The sequence below is a fragment of the Protomyctophum bolini genome, assembly GCF_963924005.1.
Source record: "Protomyctophum bolini genome assembly, chromosome: 22".
Classification (NCBI taxonomy): domain Eukaryota; kingdom Metazoa; phylum Chordata; class Actinopteri; order Myctophiformes; family Myctophidae; genus Protomyctophum; species Protomyctophum bolini.
Window position 1 is genome coordinate 13,641,707 of NC_137883.1, and position 19,400 is coordinate 13,661,106.

Genomic DNA, 19,400 nt, shown 5'->3' on the forward strand with positions numbered 1-19,400 from the left:
GTGAAAAAGAGCACATGTGGTGCTGTTATTCCTGCTCACGGCTCACTGATGAATGCATGCTGCTCAACGACGCTGCTACCGAGGCCGTGACTGTGACACCACCAGCTTTCCTGTTTCATGTTTGTTTGTGTGTGTGCGTGCGTGCATGTATTTTGCTCATTTTTCGTTTTAAAATATGTTGATGGATTGAGGGCTTAATGGATGTTGAATTCACTGGCATCGTGAAAATATCTTATCTCCGGAAAAAGCATCTATCTATCTAATTGGCTGGCAGTCCATATATTCATCCTTCCGTCCAATCATCTAGCTGGTAATCCAACTTGAATCTCCCAGTCAGCCTCATTCATGTCCTTCCATATATACCTGGAGTTTATTCAAATGTTCATTCAATTTAAATGCTGTGCTTTAGTAAGAAACACTGAATTGCTACCTATCTATGAATGGCTGTTTTCCGATGAAATGTTTAACCACATAGCGTCCACATTCTGGGGGCGAACATTCACAATGCAACGTGTTGTGAGCTTGAAGATGAGCAAGCTCATCTGGTGAATTAAGTGGTTAAAGGGAAATACTCATTTTCAACATTTTACTATGTCATAAATATACCTTAGAGTTGTTGTGTGGAAAGTCTCCCCATACTGTGTTGCCTAGAACTGGAGGTCTGAAAAAAATCTGTAACATGATGAAGTACATCTCAGTGACATCACAAAGATGTACTTCTTAATGTTACTCATTTTTGAGTGGTGCAACCACTCCATTTTTCAAGACCTCCAGTTCTAGGAAACACAGAATGGGGGGGACTTTTTTATTATGTCCACACAACAACTCTAAGGTATATTAATGACATGGTAAAATGTTGAAAATTAGTGGTATTCCCCTTTAATTACTATCGTACACTGCTTTGGTATCATGTAAGCTAAACATGAATGCAATGCAATGCTGAACTTTGGTAGAACCTTGGGCTATATCTCTACCTGGGCATGATATTAGTTCCAATATTGTCCATCATCTGTTGCTTCTGCATGTGCTTGAGGAATCGGAAACTAAGTCCAGTCACTCTCATTCTATCGAAAACACTTTTAGCATATAATGATATTATGAAATTATGTAGTATCATCATTTTTCTTTTCTAGCGTCTCATTGGTTCCATTTGTACGCTTAACACTCTGGATCTTACAGTGTGAAATATAATAATGTAGTAAATTAAGTAGTGAAAGCAAGTCTATGTAGCAGCGTGGTCTGGGCCTGGCATTCCCCAGTCCTGATCGATGCTCTACTAAGGAACGAGCAGCAGTCACTGGTACTTTGGGTAATTATCATATTTGTCACCCGCAGAAATGAGCCGCGCCCGGGAGCAGCTTCTGTAATCTAATTGGACAGAGTTATCAGGCAGCGAGCAGAGAGCGCTTTTTCACGAACCATAAAAATCCTGTGTGTTCGTTTAACCCTGAGAGCGTGCGAACGCAACCAACATTATATTGCGTTTGCACGCTCTCAGGCCCCATACACACATACAGAACGCATGTCTGTGTTTAATGGCCGCCACAATGAATTTCCAATGGGAGTCACATGGCTTTGAAGCAAGGAAGGCCACACAACTCCTTGACCAAACATTTTTGTTTGATGGGCAGAACACAGACATCAAACACAAATGTTTGCTCAAGCCATGTGACTCCCATTGGAAATGCATTGTGCGGCCATTAAACACAGACAAGACACAGAACATGTGTTCTGTATGTGTGTATGGGGCCTTAGAGTCATACGTGGATAAAATTACATTTTAGTAGTATTTCATTGTGACTTCACTGAATGAACGCAAATGAGGAGTTACAGACATTAGTGTGTACCATAAATATAATGTGCACAGCATTCGCGCAGGCATACACGCGCACACACACACACACACACACACACACACACACACACACAGCCATTAAGCAATTTGCCTGTACATGCATCAGCTCTCACACATACATGCATGAATGAAAAGACATAAAACACATTATGTATTCATTAACCTACTCTTGAATGAAGTCTCACACACACACACACACACCACACACACACACACACACACACACACACACACACACACACACACACACACACACACACACACACACACACACACACACACACACACACACACACACACACACACACACACACACACACACACACACACACACACACACACACAATTTCTGTACAGCTAGGAAGCACAAGCACATTGTCTGCAAACACATTTTCATCCTAATGATGTATGCTGTATTGTAGACCTGCTCACAAAATTAATTATTACACACATGCATATTATATTATGCATATGCGCGTACATACAAAATACAAACTGCTTGGAGCGGTTGTTTTCATTCAAAGTGGGGGCCGAGTGACTATAGTAAGGCTGGACTACTGCAACTCGCTATTATCAGGCTGCCCAGGCAAGTCTCTGAAAAGCCTACAGTTAGTTCAAAATGCTGCGGCGCGTGTGTTGACAGGTACCAGAAGAAGAGACCATATCACTCCTTCACTGGCCTCCCTACACTGGCTCCCGGTCAAATACAGAATAGAGTTCAAAGTTCTTCTTCTCACTTACAAAGCTCTCAATGGTCAGGCACCACAATATCTCAAGGATCTCATTGATCCCTACAAACCAAATAGAACAGCAGTGCGTTTGCAATATGCAAACATGCTTACTGTTCCAAAAATATCAAAAGTTACAATAGGAGGCAGGGCGTTTAGGTCCCAGGCACCGCAGCTGTGGAACCTTCTCCCGGCTTCGGTCCGTGGGGCTGACACTCTCTGCACATTCAAGACTAGGTTGAAAACCTTTCTCTACGACAAAGCCTATGGCCAGACTTGTCTCCGGGTCTAGCTGGATACCATGGTCGTACATTGTTGTGTGGGTTTGTCTCCCAGCAGTACTTGTAATATACACTATATAGGCTCCAGTAAGGCCTGCCACTAATCCAACATCCGGGGAATCTCTCCCCGGAGTCTCTTTTCGTCCTCCCCGTCGCAGTTCTGTGGACCTTTAATATTAACCCCCAACTGACTGCCGAGTGTGACCGTGGATCAGGCCTCTTCATGGAGCCCACCAGAAGTGTGACCTGGACCCGGCCTCACAGAGCTCGACCTGGACCAGATGTGGACCAGACCCCTCCACGGAGCCCACCTGCCTATTCTCTGTCTTCTCTCTCTGTCTATCTCTCTCTCTCCCTCTATCCCCCCCCCCCCCCCCCCCGACACGGTCGAGGCAGATGGCCGCCCACCCTAGAGTCGGGTTCTGCCTGACGTTCCTTCCTAAAGGGGAGTTTTTCGTTACCATTGTCGCAATATTGCTTGCTCTGGGTGGATCTTTGTTGGTTGTAAAGTGTCTTGAGACAACTTGTTGTGATTTGACACTATAATAAAATTGAATTGAATTGAATTGAATATAGTAGCCTATAGCACGGGGTAAGGTGAGGACAATGACCCTGAAGAACGCAACTTGTTTGTCGAAACGTTGGTAACAATAAAAGTATTTTTGACATTGGGACTAGTTGTGCGACCTCTCCTTTCTATTTTTAAAGGTAGGGACAATGAAATAAATAAGTAAATAAATCAATAATCGGGGGGGAAAAACGGAACGATTTGACCATGCAATGAATCGGTAGTTGGATATCAGACAAACTTGTCTGATATCCAACTACCGATTCATTGCATGGTCAAATCGATCGATATACCAATAGCAATATTGCAATCCAAGTTTCACTTACACCTGATTCTGTGTGTGTGTGTGTGTGTGTGTGTGTGTGTGTGTGTGTGTGTGTGTGTGTGTGTGTGTGTGTGTGTGTGTGTGTGACCCAATGATCTGGAGTCAGCTGCAGAAAATCGCCCACTCTGGCGTACCTTATGCTATAAAGGGATTACACACCTCGAGGAGAACCGTACGCAGCAAAGGATGGCACGGGGCCAGCAGAGACACCTCCGTGCTGTTCCAGTACCACCTCAGCCTCCTGATCCAAGCCTCACAACATACATTCATTTACCGATACCAATATTGCATTTTTGAGGCCGATGTTGCCGATGCCGATCTCCCCCCCCCCCCCCCCCCCCCCCTATACAAAAAGGCTGGGAACCCCTGGTAGAGAGAGAGAGAGAGAACCTGTATTTTGCACTCCCTTATAACGTTACATAAAAGAGGAGACTATACCTCTTTTGAGAGATTGTGATGAAAGAGTTTAACTAATGTCCATGTGTCTTCTGGAATAATTTATGACACCCTGCAGCTGTGCAAATAGCAGTGTTGAACAACATTCCTCACAGCGCAATGACGGGCCGTGTCTCAGCGTCGTAATGACAGAGCTTCGGACATAATTCATCCGAGGGGCATAAAATATGCAATGCCGTTGCCTGGAAATACATTTGTCACGAGTTTTCATTCTTTCTAGCCCAGAATAACACACATCAACGTGACAATGGTCTGTGTGAAGTTATGGACAGTTCGTTATTTGCTTTGTTTTTCTGCAGCAGTTTCTCAAGGGCCCGTACAGCCCGATTTGTACTTTGCCGTACGACGCGTCACGCAACATAAATAGAAGATGTACAAGCTGTACAAAGCATCGCTTTGCGAAACTAGCGACACTTCAACTTAAACTTATACACACTGCGCGCCAAAAATATTGTTGGCTTGCGATGCATCCTACGAGCATAAATTAAGCAGTACAATGATGATTTGATATACAATCTGCATCTGAGATCACAGCAGATGAGCCAGGGCACAAAATATTCCAGGCACACTAAATATTATTTAGGTAATTTTGATAATAACCTGCAGTTATAGTAGGCCTATAAATTATAGTATATCATCTTCACTATTTTAAAGGTGTCATCTATTTTACTTGCAGATACCCGGTAATCACAAATTACCCATAAACGGCACTAATCTCCTTGTAATAGTATGCCTTTAAAATGATGGAATACTCATTTGGGAATGAAACGAATGTAATAATACCTTGTCGAGAAAGAGAGAGAGAGAGGAGAGACACGTGTGAGGGGGCAAAGAGAGCAAAGGAGAGACGGAGGGAGAGAGACAGAGAGATGTTCAGATGATCCAAGCAGAAAGTGTATTGGAAATTCTTTACCTTTGCTGAATTTCTCTCCAAACGCAAAGTCCATTCATTCCTCCAATAACTGGTTTGGTTTCAGGCTGTTCCAAGCTCTGACCCCTGTAAGGTCACAGAGAGGGTACACAGATAAAACATACCATGTGTTAAGGACAAATTTAACATGCGTACAGTAAGTATGTGCAGATGTACAGTGACACAAAATAACCCATAGATAGAAGTAGAAGCGATGATTGCGAATGTGTGGACCAGTGATGACAATGATGATGTTTTAGTACCTAGCACTTTGCTCACTTTAATTTATGATGCTTCACTTTGTACTGTACTTGGTTGGCTACTCTTTTATTTTCTTATCCTTTTTATCAATTGCACTCCAATTGCTATGTTGTCCTATGCTATGTTGTCACATGTCTGTTGCAGTGTTGTACTGTTTTTACATTTCAAATCTCTACGATCTGCTGTAAACTATGTCCCCCCCGGGGGACATTAATAAAGAACTTTATTTTCTGGAGCTCTGCAGTGTTGCCGTCTCTGCCGTGAGTGCCATCACGCCGCACCGTGTTCACTATCCCCCCCTAGCTGTGCCCTGGGTTTGCCCCCAAACATGGGGTACAAAAACTTTGTACATTTTTATTATTATTACTAAAACATGCATTTACCACTTCACCCTTATACGGCATTTGAAAATAGCAGATCTACCAGCTCGTAGATCTTGATTCTACATTTTAAAATAATTTCTAGACATTTGAATACTTGAAATAGGACATCCTGGATAATGACTACTTTAACTTTTGGTACTTTAACTACATTTTGATGCCAATACCTTTGTAACTGTACTCAAGTGTATTTTGAATTCTGGACTTTTACTTGTAACAGAGTATTTCTATAATGAATTTATTGATACTGATACTTGATACTTTATCCACCACTGTTGCTGAGATCATACTTAACTTTGGTAGCGGAACAATGTTCGTACAGTAGTGTTCCCCGGCCCCATCTCACCAGAGATAATGAACCCGTGCACAAATCCATGAACACATTATTCAACAGTAATATCCCTGCCAACATTAGGACCATAATTATTATGACTATCGTTCAAGCCAGGCTTTTAACATAATTGAGTCATAAAGAATTAGCATAAAGGTTAATTTGTTTGATTACGCGTGAATTTAGGGAATTAATAGAGCTAAATGATGACGGCGGCATGACAGGTTAAAAAGAATGAGGTGCTGGAAAATTGCTTAAGAAATGTTACTGAAGAGCAACGATGTGTTCATTATGTGCTTGTCTGTTTATCCAGAATCCTGGCTGCTCCCGTGCACACACTCAATGGCCCACACGCACGCACGCATGCACAATGCACATGCACACACACTTGCACATGCACCTACATGCACATATGCAGCCATACATTGCAGCAAGTACACATCTATGCGCCCATAACACGCATGTACTCAATTATGCAACCTTACATGCATGTACATGCACAGTGACAGCACGCATGACGTGTCATGTACACATCTGTGTACGGTGTACCCACACACACATGCAAATCAGAGAACATTTAAAGACCAGTAAGAAGACACACACACACACACACACACACACACACTGTATAACGATCAGTGACTACACCACATGAGGATCAATCATAAATCAGACAGACAGACAGACAGTGTTTTTAACGTGTTGTGAGCTGAACCTGAAATGCACAATGAAAACTAACTAATGCAGTGATTCCCAACATGTGGGCACCGGTGGGCCATCAGGGTATTGCAAGTGTGGGCCCAGCCTTAAATAAGTAATTGGCAAAACACTTAAGATTGTAATGATAATATCTATCTATAAATACACGCACGTTCCACACCACCACAGGGAGTGCAGTGACCGGTGTCGAGTCGGTTGTCCCGAAACGCCACAAAAGGCCTGTGTGTGTGTGAGTGTGAGTGTGAGTGTGAGAGAGTGTGTGTGTGTGTGTGTGTGTGTGTGTGTGTGTGTGTGTGTGTGTGTGTGTGTGTGTGTGTGTGTGTGTGTGTGTGTGTGTGTGTGTGTGTGTGTGTGTGTGTGTGTGTGTGTGTGTGTGTGTGGCCACAAAAACATGGATGTGCTGAAAATTACGATAGGCAGTGGCCCAAATGCACCAAGACTGCGTTTATGTCATGTGCAATACAGAGATACTCCAGAGTCGGTCCAGCACAGGAATCGAATTTGTGGGTGTGGAATTATTGAAGCTGCAACCATAATGTGTTTTTAGTGTGAATAAAATGTTATTTTAACCAGTGAGCTGTGATTCTCAACCTTTTAATTTCAAGGATATTAAAAAGGTATGATATGCAATAGGCAACAGATCGCCATTTATACATTTCTTTAATCTCTCTGACCCCAATCTACCCTGTAAAATCCACAGTGTTCACCTAACTCTGAGAGTCTGCATAGAAATGATCGATACGCGAGCGAGGAGAATGAAGGCATTACATACATGGTATGAAAATGTATCCAAATGGATGCATAGGGGTTTTACAATCGAGTTTACATCGAGTGGTATTCACAAAGCAGCATACATATCAACACATGTAGCACAACTGAAATAGACCTTGCATACAATCCAAATTGACAGTTCAACTTGCATTAGCCCTCGCTTTTATGCATTACAACCAGCAGTGCACTCAACACATAAATCAACTTTCAATGTCGTAAGACCAACAGAACACCGGAACTCACAGCCATGTGAACTAGAAACTCCATGACCGCATGGTGACACATGCCCTGATGTAACATGCATTTATTTATGTCTGACTGAGCACACATTAATTGTTCCAGTGTCGAGAGTCAAATGCTGAGATAGGCTGGTGAAGTAGGCCCGCACAGTGAAATACATAAGACCACAAATGGAAACAAGAAATCTAGGCTTTTTTGTGTGTTATATATTTTTAGCATTGCTTGCACCATTGTACTTGCTGTACTGTTTGTAACTTGTTAATAAAGTATCAATAATTAATAATAAAGTAAATAAATAATAATAAAGTATAAAACTAAATACTAGGGATGCACGATAATTATCGTCCCGATAAATTGCGACCCGATATTAGCAATTATGACGTCATCCCGATAAATTCGATAACGTTATAATAGCGCCGATAATATACTTTATATGGGCTCGAAATTGCGATCATTTTGGACGCAAATGCGCCTGAAATTTTATCTGTGCGTCATAAAAATATAGTTGGTAGCAACTATGGGACTACCAATCATTTCTGTGGTGCGCCCAAACGCTCCCCGAGTCGCCAATCTCTCCCGAGGAACGGCTGAGACGAGCGAGAGAGAGACGCTCCACTCTGTCTGTTGCAGTGTGTAGTTCCATAGCAGGCTAATAGCCCCGCCTGCTTCTCCTCTCTATCTCCCCTCTCTCATTTCACTCACTGACTCGCATACGAACGGTGAATGTCTCAGTCAGCTGACGAGCGCGTATTGGTGCTCGTTCATTCATCGCGCTGTTGAATGCGTGTCACTCGTTACCGGTTGTAGTTTATTAATTTGCTCCAGTTGTGTAGCATTGTGAAACGCGACGCGACCGTTTTGGTTGAGAAATGTAGAAGTAGTAGCTGTTTGGCTACATGATGCTACAGACCATGCTAATGACTTATATGCTAACAACAACGTCTATCACTGGAACTTGGATAGTGTTGTATTTGTGTTTACACACGCACACACACAGACAATAGTGGTTCTCAAAGTGGGATCCGGGGAGTCAGAGTTTACAAATGGAACGACATTGACCCTTACAGGTCCATTTGGTTCCATTTGTACCCTCTCAGAGTTGACATTGATTTTACGATATAAATAAAAAATTATAAATTGAGGTCCCTTATGTAAATGGCATTAAATGGGGGGTCAGTAGCCTAATGCATGTCAAACTGGGTGTCCTTGAAATAAAAATGATGAGAATCACTGCTAGAGCCCTGGCATATATTTTCAAATGGGTGTCTGTGGGCTAACAATTTGGGGTCCTTGCTCCTTGACATGGAAAAGTTTTGAGGCCAACTGACCGGACACACACAGACATTCACAGACATTATATTGTTGTTTTTATTCATTAAAAAGTGAGGGGCACTCTTATCATCATACGTCATCTGGCCAATCACAATTTGCTCTGGGACTCCCAATTTATATTGTAAAATCAATGTTATTTTTACTCTGAGAGTATACAACTGGAAATGTTCCATTTGTACACTCAGAGTTACAGACCCATAAGGGTCCATTTGGTTCCTAACTTTATAATTTAGCTGGGGACCCCCTGGAACTCCCTCAGGTACCCCTGGGGCCGGGGGTCCCCGAACCCCACTTTGGGAACCACTGATATAGCCTACTATACTGTAATTGCTTAGGTCAAAGCTGTGTTACATGTACCGTTACTCACTAGTATGTATTTTTTATTCATGTCTATATATTTTTATTATCGGTTATCGTATCGGTATCGGTCTTGAGGAGCGGTAAATTATCGGTTATCGTATCGGTTTCAAAAAATCAATATCGTGCACCACTACTAAATACTTAAGACAAAACACTCCCAAGTGTTAAATTAACACAGATGAAGATACTGTGTAGCTCTCCCAACACACAATGACAACATTTTTTGTGTCAACATTGACTTCACTTTGAGGAAAATGTGACTTTTTATTTTTTCACTAGCGGAGGGCCATGGTATATGGTATTGAGGCTATTCTTAACCACATGAACCCTAGCTAGCATCCCCATTCTGAGGAAATAGTCCACCTACAGGGTTGTGAACTTGTGAACTTATAGATCTACGATTTTCGGCAAAGATCCATCCAGTCATCCGTTCATCCATGGATGGATGGCTGGCTGGAAGGAGACCCCTGAGGGACTCCAGTCAATAGGGATGTGGTTAAACTCTCAATCGCCTCACTGTGCGCAGTGTAATGGTCTGTAGCCTTACATGATTCTAAGTGCATGTTTTGCATGATCCCACAGTGCAACATTTTTAATGTTCAGTTGTCGGCGTGTAACTTTAGGCTGCTCAGGCTGCAAATCTTTCAAAAGGGTAGCATGGGTGACTCTCACTCGATCTCCCGTGCAGTCCTCTCTGACCACACACCATGTTATTATTGACTCAGAAAACACTCGCTTGTCAGCTGGTCTTGAAAAGACCACTCTTCCTGCCCCCTTCTTAACCTCGCATCACCAGGCTTTCCACACAGCCGGTATAAGCCAGATACAGATTGGCTGAGGAATGTGTAACTAATATCAGAATCCGGTTGAGCACCGCAATGGTAAATGGTGCAACTGTATAAGGCGCTTTTATACAAACGTTAGATTATGCATTACAGTCATTCACCCATTCACACACCGATGGTGGAGGAAACCATGCAAGGCATCAACCTGCACAAGCTGCACATCGGGAGCAATCAGTTTTTCTTGCTCAAAGACACTTTAACACTAACTCTGGGGGAGCCGGGATCGAACTCAGAACCTTGCTGTACCTATCCGGCTGTTCTACTACTACTACTACTACTACTACTACTGGCAACTCCACCCGACCACCCCGCAATTTTATTGTACCCTCATATGAATGCCAAATCCAGTAGCCTAGAATAAAACATGGACATACCAAACAAAGAATACCAAGATATATTTGAAGAAACTTGCAGGATTCATACAATATCAGAGGTTTGATTATGGGTAGGCCGGGCTAGGCCCTACCACATTGGTTTCTGAAATAAGATTTTTTTGGGAGCACTGGCTATATCCGTTGATTCTTACTAGACCGGTTCAGAAAACGGCAAAATTGAGTTGATTCTAGACTAATAGAAAAAGAGTCTAAAGGCCTATTCATAGTCTGGATTTTCGGTGGTGAGGTGACCACTGCTCCTGTGGTGAGCTGACCACCAGAGCTGAAATAACGTTGAGCGGTGGTGAGTAAAAACAGAGAGAAGGGCTGGAGCGGTGGCGGTGGTTTGCTCGTCACCGCGGCTCGTGACGTCATGTTGTAGTTCGGTGGTCACCTCACCATCGAAAATCCAGACTATGAATAGGCCTTAAGCCGGTATCATGCCCCATGGTCCTGAGCGCACAACCCGCTGCCTCCATAGCTACTCTGAACAAATAGTAGTAGCTACAAATGCTAAATCTAAGGTGCTTACCCAACTGCCCCACTTGTCAGGTTGGCTTGCGTCTAGCGTTTAAAACCCTTAATTCTGTAGTTTTCAATATAAAAAGTGTTTTGATCCACTCTGTCTCGGAATCGGTCATCCATCTTGGATCTCTCCTCGTCTCCCTCAATGAGTGCAACTGGCTGCGCAACCCTGACCGCCAGTAGGGTAAGCAGTAAGCACCTTAGATTTTGCATTTGTACATGTTCAGAGTAGCTATGGAGGCCAATGGGGCATGACACCTTAGACTCTCGTAGATTGAAAATGTCAATACAGAGTCTAAATCATAGGCTAAGTTGATCCCATGTATAGGGTATGCGCATGCATAAAGTGAGTGTCAAATCGAGTGGCAAAGTGAGTTTAACGTCATTTAACGTTGTTTAATGCAATCAGATAGGACTTTTCTGTTTGGATGTATGGGCTCTCAACTTAGGCCAGAAAGATGTTTTGGGCCACTCAGTAGGCTTCCGTAACTTCCCGGTATGATGATGTCACACGCATACCCTCTATACCTCTACTATGGTGGGAACTGGGAAAGTGTTTGCATGTTTGTGTGTAATGAAGAACACAACCATGACAACATGGCAAACGCAAACAATATAAATGTCAATAAAGAAATACAATTCACATACCATCCACTTATATCGGGAGTCGGGTCATGGAAGTAACAGTTCCAAACTTCCAGCAACAGTTCCCAGAGACCTTCCCTTTCCCTCTGACCACATCAGTGTGGAGACCCCATTTGGTTCTTGGTCAGCCATGCCGTGGCTTCCTCCCAGCTGGACATGCACCTTGAAATCAAACAAATAAACTCTAATATCAGACTTCTCTGATATACATTCAGGGTTCCCACTTCCCACACATTTTTATCAATGAATGTCCAAAAACGTTCCAGAATATTTAACCCAATTCCCAGGCCTATATAACAATCATTCAGAGCAATAATGACTAAGGTTCAAGGTTCAACTTTACTGTCAACAATACCAGTTACCGGGTAAAAGGCACGTGAAATTCATTGTGCGTTAAAGGACCATACAACAGCTACAGTCTAGTGTCAAATACTCTGTGTAAAGAACTGAGTGCAGGTTAAAAATAACATCTCTAAACAACTACTGAAAGTGCAAGATCTCAGGTGCAAAAATGCAGAAAGCCTTGGACATATGGCCATATAGTCCAGGCCTTGTATTGTTCAGTGTCTATTCATGAGTCTGATGGCGTAAAAGAAGAACGTGTTCCATAGTCTCTGTGTGCGGCTGGCGAGGCTGAGGAACCGGTTGCCTGGCCGCGGCCACCTAGATGGCTCAAACAGGCTGTGGCTGGGATGATGCACATCTTTAACAATCCGTTTCGCCTTGGCCACGCATCGGCTTTCGTATATTCCCTGGAGGGAGGGAAGCTCACCTCCAATTGGGGCACAGGTTATGTTTTATGTAATGTTATACATGTTTTGTGATTTTTAACAAAATCAATAGCCAAAAACAGTGCATAGCCAAATATTTTTCCAGGACCCTTGATAAATTCCAAACCTTTTGCAGGACTGGAAAATGTTTTGCCTAATTTCAAAATATTTCCAGGAATTTCATGACCTGGGAACCCTGTGAATTGCAGTCCCATACACACAGGTCAGTAATGCACGGACAAATCTAGTATTGGACATCACGTGTGTACTATACAGTTGCATAAGTGCATTCACATTTCACAAAGTTTAGAATCAAATATGGCATCTGCATATTCAAAAGCTAAAGAATAGAATAAAATCTACTGCTACAATTACACATTCTATGAAACAAATAATGCATTGACAATTGCAAGCAAGCAAGCAAGCAAGCATAGTTTTGCTATAAATTAATCTGGAAACATCTTGTGCTGCAGCAAGGGCAAGGCCCTTGTACTTTATTTTCATACATGTCATTGTTGAGCCACTAGGTGGTGCAATTATCTTGTATAACTCTTTAGCCTATGTGGGACTTAGCTTTTTGTACTGTCGATTGTTACCAACTAGTGATGATGAATAAAACCATCGCTCTGAGAGAAACAGTAGGCTAATTTGTCTGCCTGTCTAGTTGGAAAAGGGGTAACTTTTTGATGAGGGCAGAATAGAGAATTGCGCGCGCGCACACACACACACACACACACACACTCTTCGTCCCCATGCTATGGGACATAATAAGACTTCAATGTGGTCTCTCCTCTCTCTCCATTTGCAATGAATGTCTATCCCATTCCCACTGTCACTCCCTCCATGAACGAGTCAGTCGTTTCTGTTTACGGATGATTTTATTGAGCCCTCACTGGCTCACTGTCAATAGACCAACGTCAAATTCCGTGTGAACTTACCATAGGCTTCATCTAAACGGCGCTGCAAGTTGTGTAGCGCGCGCCGCGCTGTGGGCATGCACACATAATGTTGCGTTCAAACACGGGCAGATGATACGATGCAGTATAAGCTTATAATATATACTATAAGTAGTCTACCATTCATTGTCAATGGAAGCCAGCTACGAAGCAGCTATGACGCGTGATGAAGCTGCCGCAAATGTTGTTGTGATGCAATGCATGCGTGTGTCCAATTAGCACTAAGCACACCACTTCCAACACCTGTGTGCATAGCCTACAGGTACATAGGCTTACTGCTACTTCCTTGCTGTGTACATTTCATTTGTCACACTGGGATGCAAACTGCAGCCGTGGATGTAGCTGTACAGGTTCAAGTATGTCCACGCATCATACAGATGTCTGATATTGGTTTTATTTTTATTGCGACTTTCAACTCCTCCAGTCACAGTGACCAAGACACCGTGAAAACTATAATAAGGAAACAATGACATTTTGTTCAGTTTTTGAGTCCTTACACATGTGCATTCAATTGATTAAAAGTCCATAGTTCTACATTACAGAAATATTGAACAATCCACAACAACACATCACAATGAAATCACAAAGAATATGTACCGTGTGCGCCTTTGAACCATGTGCAGATTGATTAATATCGTCTCTCTCTCTGACGTTCCCAAAACATACAACTTTTCTCCAGGAAGTCCGTTCAACCTCTGACCCTTACTGACAGGTGACGTCATGTGAATGACATGACAACTCTGATCATGTGACTCCCTTCAAAGGGTGTATTTTTACCTTGTAATATAACCCTTTGACATATTTGTTGCCATTCTTAAATTCTATTTATTCATAATGAAATCAACCTTTTTATTCAAGTATGATCATCATAAAAACCATATTTTATATAATTGAAGTTTATACCTGTAACCACTGTCTCTCGTTCAGGGACAGTTACAGTGGATGTAATCACCACCGCGATAATATTAGCCCACGGTTTGCAGGTGGAGTAGGACCGTATTGGAACTCAAACTCAGAACTCAAACAAAGACAGTTCACATAAACTGGACTTTACTTGGTAAATGACATGGGATAACAGAAGTTGAGAAGTAGGCCTACATACAGAACATAAATTAAGATCCAGCACTGAACAAACACAAGGCAGAGTTATAGTCACTGGAGCTCATCACTCACCCCACAGGTGATGGCACTCAGGGCAATCAGAGTCAGAGAAGCAGGACCATAGGGCAGGACTGGAAATAGACATGGGAGAGGCAGAGGAAAACGAGGAGGGGCTCAGGACGTGACCATGAGTCAGTAGTCGGCCTGCAAGACCTATGGTTGAATTATTACAACATTTATATTTAATCAAAAACAGAGTTTAAATCATTTGTTTTCCTGTTTTTTCACCTAAACATCATTGATGTTCATTGTTTAGTCTTACAATGCCATTGGTTATGATATGTGCATATACTGTAAATACCCCCCACAGAGGCAGAAATTCACACTTTAACAATGTTTAACCTTTAACCCTCACAAAAAAAGTAAAATGCCTGTAATATATATATATATATTTTGTGATCCTTATTGTGAAAGATATCCCCGAAATGAAAATTATGAATTTATTATTGTTATTTTAATATAAATATATATTATAAATGTGCATAACATTTTTTAAACAAATGTTCCTCTGCAAAGTACTAGTTGCGAATGCAATGAGCACTTAGGTACTATGAGACCTAGCAGATCATGTCTGTCTGTCTGTCTGTCTGTCTGTCTGTGTGTGTGTGTGTGTGTGTGTGTCTGTCTCTGTCCGTGTCCCCCCCCTTTGTGCCCATATATGGAGCTGATGCAACACACTCCATATTTGGACGTATAGCTGCTTTGGGGACTCCTTATATGGTTATGGCTAAGTTAAAAACTTAACTTAAAAATAACTTAACTTAAAAAAAGAATAGCTTAAAAATAAATCTTAAAAAAACCCAAATATGTATGAGCTGCGTTCGCTTCCCGCGTTTGCGCGTTTTACTGGTAGTACAAAGTAGTAGTAAGGTTGAAATCTCTTTTTTGCAAGTAGAAATATATCCGGCTCTTGCAGGGCTAAGCATACATAAAAAAGTAGACGTGTATCTCGATAGTATAGTTAACATGGAGGCAAGCTTTTGCGAAGCATAGCGGAAGCTTTTTGATTGATTGATTGAAATATTTATTAACAGTTTGTAGAATTACAGTACATTTTAAGCACAAACTCAATACAGAGACTGTTAACTGTGAGTGGACGACCCAATTAAGCATTACACTTGTTTACAACAGGGTCCACATTGTTCAATTCATCAAAACATTTAGAGACATACAAATAGACACTTCTATGTAGTTAAAGAACAGAACAGGAATTCATCATGTAGGAAGCAAAAAGGGAAAGGATACATATACAGTGAGGGGAAAAGGGGGGGGGGGGGCGGTGGGGGGATTCAGATTTTACAGAGGCCAGTTTCGAATTGCAGCCATCCGTAGGTGCCCTTTGAGAGCGGTTTTGAAGGAGTCAAGGGATTCACATGTCTTAATGACTGTTGGTAGGGCGTTCCACATTTTGGTGGCATAGGAGCGAAAATAATTTAGTCCCTTGTTTGTGCCGAATCTGGGTTGTACATGGTTTGTTGCACTCCCTCTGGTGTTGTGGGTGTGGACTTCGTTTACATTAAGGAAGTATTTAGACAGGTACATGGGTATCTTGGTGGTGTATCGAATCTTGTGGACCAGACCCATTGCAAGATGCTGTACTCTGTCGTCGACCCTAAGCCATCCCAGCCTGTCAAAGTGGGCAGGGGTGAGGTGGGTTTGGGGGGTGAGGCCAAGTAGGAGCCTGACCAGTTTGTTTTGGGAGGTCTGGAGCCTTGTTTTAAGGGCCTTTGAGGTGCTGTGGTACCAAGAGGTGGATGCATAGTCAAAGAAACCTTGTACGAGGGCTCCTGTTAAGGTCTTCAAGGTGTTTTTGTTGACCAGTGAGGAGATCCTGTAAAGGAATCTTGTTCTTTGATTGACTTTTTTGATTACGTTGGTGGCCATTTTATCACCGGAAAGATTGGCCTCCAGGATCAGGATACCTTGGAACCTAGCTTGCCATAAGCTTCCGCATGCGTAACATAAGTGGACGTTCGGTAGGCCAATCATACATGCAATGTAATGCAAACGTTTGTTTTCTCAGGCCAATAAAGCCAGTAGACACTTGAGTGGCAGCGACAGCGTCTCTTCCGCACTTCAGCTTGACTTCTGCCTAACGCTAGGGGCGACTGTGGCTCAAGAGGTAGAGCAGGTCGTCCAATGATCCATGGGTCGGTGGTTCGAATCCCGACTCCTCCTGTTTACATGTCAAAGTGTCCTTGACACTGAACCCCAAATTGCTCCTGATGTGCTGGTTGGTACCTTGCATGGCTTCCGCCGCAATCGGTGTATGAATGTGTGTGTGAATGGGTGAATGTAATGCACAATCTATGTAAAGCGCCTTGGATAAAGGCGCAATATAAATGCACCATTTAACGTGCCCATATATTGTCATGTGCATATATGGGTCAGACAGACTGCAAACTCAAACTTTTAGCCATATACTGATGGGCCAGGGATCTCCATATATGGACAAGGCTGACAGATACAGATACCTCCATATATGGGCATAAAAGGGACACAGGTAGATGGGTACAACGCGTACTCTGACAAAGCCCCAAACACCATGATTAATAAGATATTGGTTGGATCGGCAGTGCGAACCTAGGTGTGAGGGCAACATAGTTGAATTATATCTGTATTGAACTTACTTTGGCTGTGTCACAGCCAAATAAATGTCTTGCCGCTGTGGTATGCTGTGAGTTTGTTTGTTTAGCAGGGGGGGGGAAATTACGTATTTTGTACTGGTACTGTCTATTTTGGTTTGGTATTTATAGTAGTTCCTTGTTTTTTTCAAAAGAAATTCCACTCTCGATTTCATCGACAGGAAGCAGACTTTCAACTCAAGAAGTATCTCCCTTCACGGTGTTCCAGACGCGCGATGTAATGGAACCCAGAGAGAGAGACGACTGCTTCATCTGCTTCTGGGAGAGCTCTGCTAAACGCTGTTTCTCTAGTTCTAGTAAGCATGCCTGTCTGCGTCTGAAGGCCTCGATCGGGTCCTCGTCCAAGGCATAGTTCTCCAGAACCAGACGCACGTCTTTGACGCCGTTTGACGCAATGCTAATCAGGAGGTTGGAGAGGTCGTAGAGGGTTCTGTCCTCAGAGTTGCCGTCCCATGCCTTGAGGGCAAGTCCATTAAAGGGCTGCAGGCTGAACGCCTCACGCTTACAGTCCACAACTATCACCTTGCTGGCGTCCCTGTTCAGACAAGACACGTCCTTTACGTATTGGCCATCGATGTAGCGTGTTGCGTCTCTGAAGAGTCGATACATGACAAGCCCATTGGGGTCTATGTTGTTTATCAGAGGGAATTCCGTTATGCCGGTCCCTTCGGTAAAGATGACTATTTCAAAGAAAGGCGCTAGGTTTTTAAACAGGTGGTCAATGCCTGGTCGCTTCTTGAAGCGCCAGCCTGTGTCTAAGGACCACTCCGGATGCAGAAGGACGTCTTTCAGCTCGATGACCAGCGTGTACGGAGGTTGATAGTACGGCTCCTTTAGAGGATCGGGCAGCAGCTTGAGGCTCGTGGGGTCAAGGATCATCTGTCTGTAATCCTTCATATATTTGAACGTCCGTTTCAGCTGCTGGACCACCGGCGGATCGCCATCAAACTCATCCGGAATCCTGTTTCCTTGTCCGTCCACGGAATTGCTGCCAAATATGTAGACACCCGCAAACGCTCCAGAAACTCCCATCAGCCCCATTAGCCGTAGAATAATCTTATTAGCATAGGCAGTGTTCTCTGTTTCTTGTTGCTTTCTATCCTCTTGTCCCCTTTCCCCCTGCTGTTGTTCACCAGGAGGGAGATGGCTCTGACTGTGTTGCTGCTGTTGGAATGTCTCCTCCTGGACGATTGTCTGAATCACTCTGCCCGTGGGAACACCTGCACCCTCTCTGCTCTGCGGTGAGTCGGTGGAGAGAATCTGTGCGAGGTGCATCGTAGCCAGCATGCAGGCCCGGGGGGGTCCATTCCAGACCCTCAGCAGAGCCCGGCTCACTCGGGGACACACAGGGAACATGTGGATGTATTCAGTGGACAGGGAGCGAGAGGGCTGTGCATTTTACAGTGACATGGCTTCTCTAATATCATGTGGATGATGTCACATTGATGACATCACTCTTGATGTCATCAAGAGTGATGACATTACACTTTTACACGTCACATTACACTTTTAATTCTGATAGTAAGCGTGTGTGTTCGGTACCAAGGGTCTGAGGGTCTCCCTGTCACTCCAGCTCTTTAATAAACAGAAAATACAGTTTCACGTGGGTCGCCAATTTCATCCAATCAGGAAGTACCTCCAATTTATCAGCTTCATTGTTATAGTATTTCAGTTCCTATTTTGTCCAGTTTGAACTGCCTCTAGATGACGCCGTTACTCTGTGACCGACAGCAGCAAGATTGCAGTCAGGTTCATGCTTAGAGCAACAGAGGATGATGATGATGATGAAATGTGTGTAGTACTAGATTGTACCACTGAACGGCGCATAAAGACAAGGGCAAGCCAGAGCAAAAGTTTGCTGGTGTTCATTCTTTAACTGTTGTTTCACAGTCAAGAAGTGATCAGTGATGTACATTACTGATTGTAGCCTAGTTTTCGAATGAATTGAATAGGGCCCCAAT

General features: G+C 43.1%; 1 protein-coding gene across 1 annotated transcript; it reads right to left on the minus strand.

The window, feature by feature from the left end:
- Positions 1-17,616: 17,616 nt before the first annotated feature.
- Positions 17,617-18,714, minus strand: LOC308309636 (mitochondrial import inner membrane translocase subunit TIM50-like; the record flags this gene model as incomplete). Its single annotated transcript, XM_080755546.1, has 1 exon — positions 17,617-18,714. The coding sequence occupies one exon, from the start codon at positions 18,712-18,714 to the stop codon at positions 17,617-17,619; it is 1,098 nt and encodes a 365-aa protein (XP_080611672.1).
- Between the last annotated feature and the right edge of the window lie 686 nt (positions 18,715-19,400).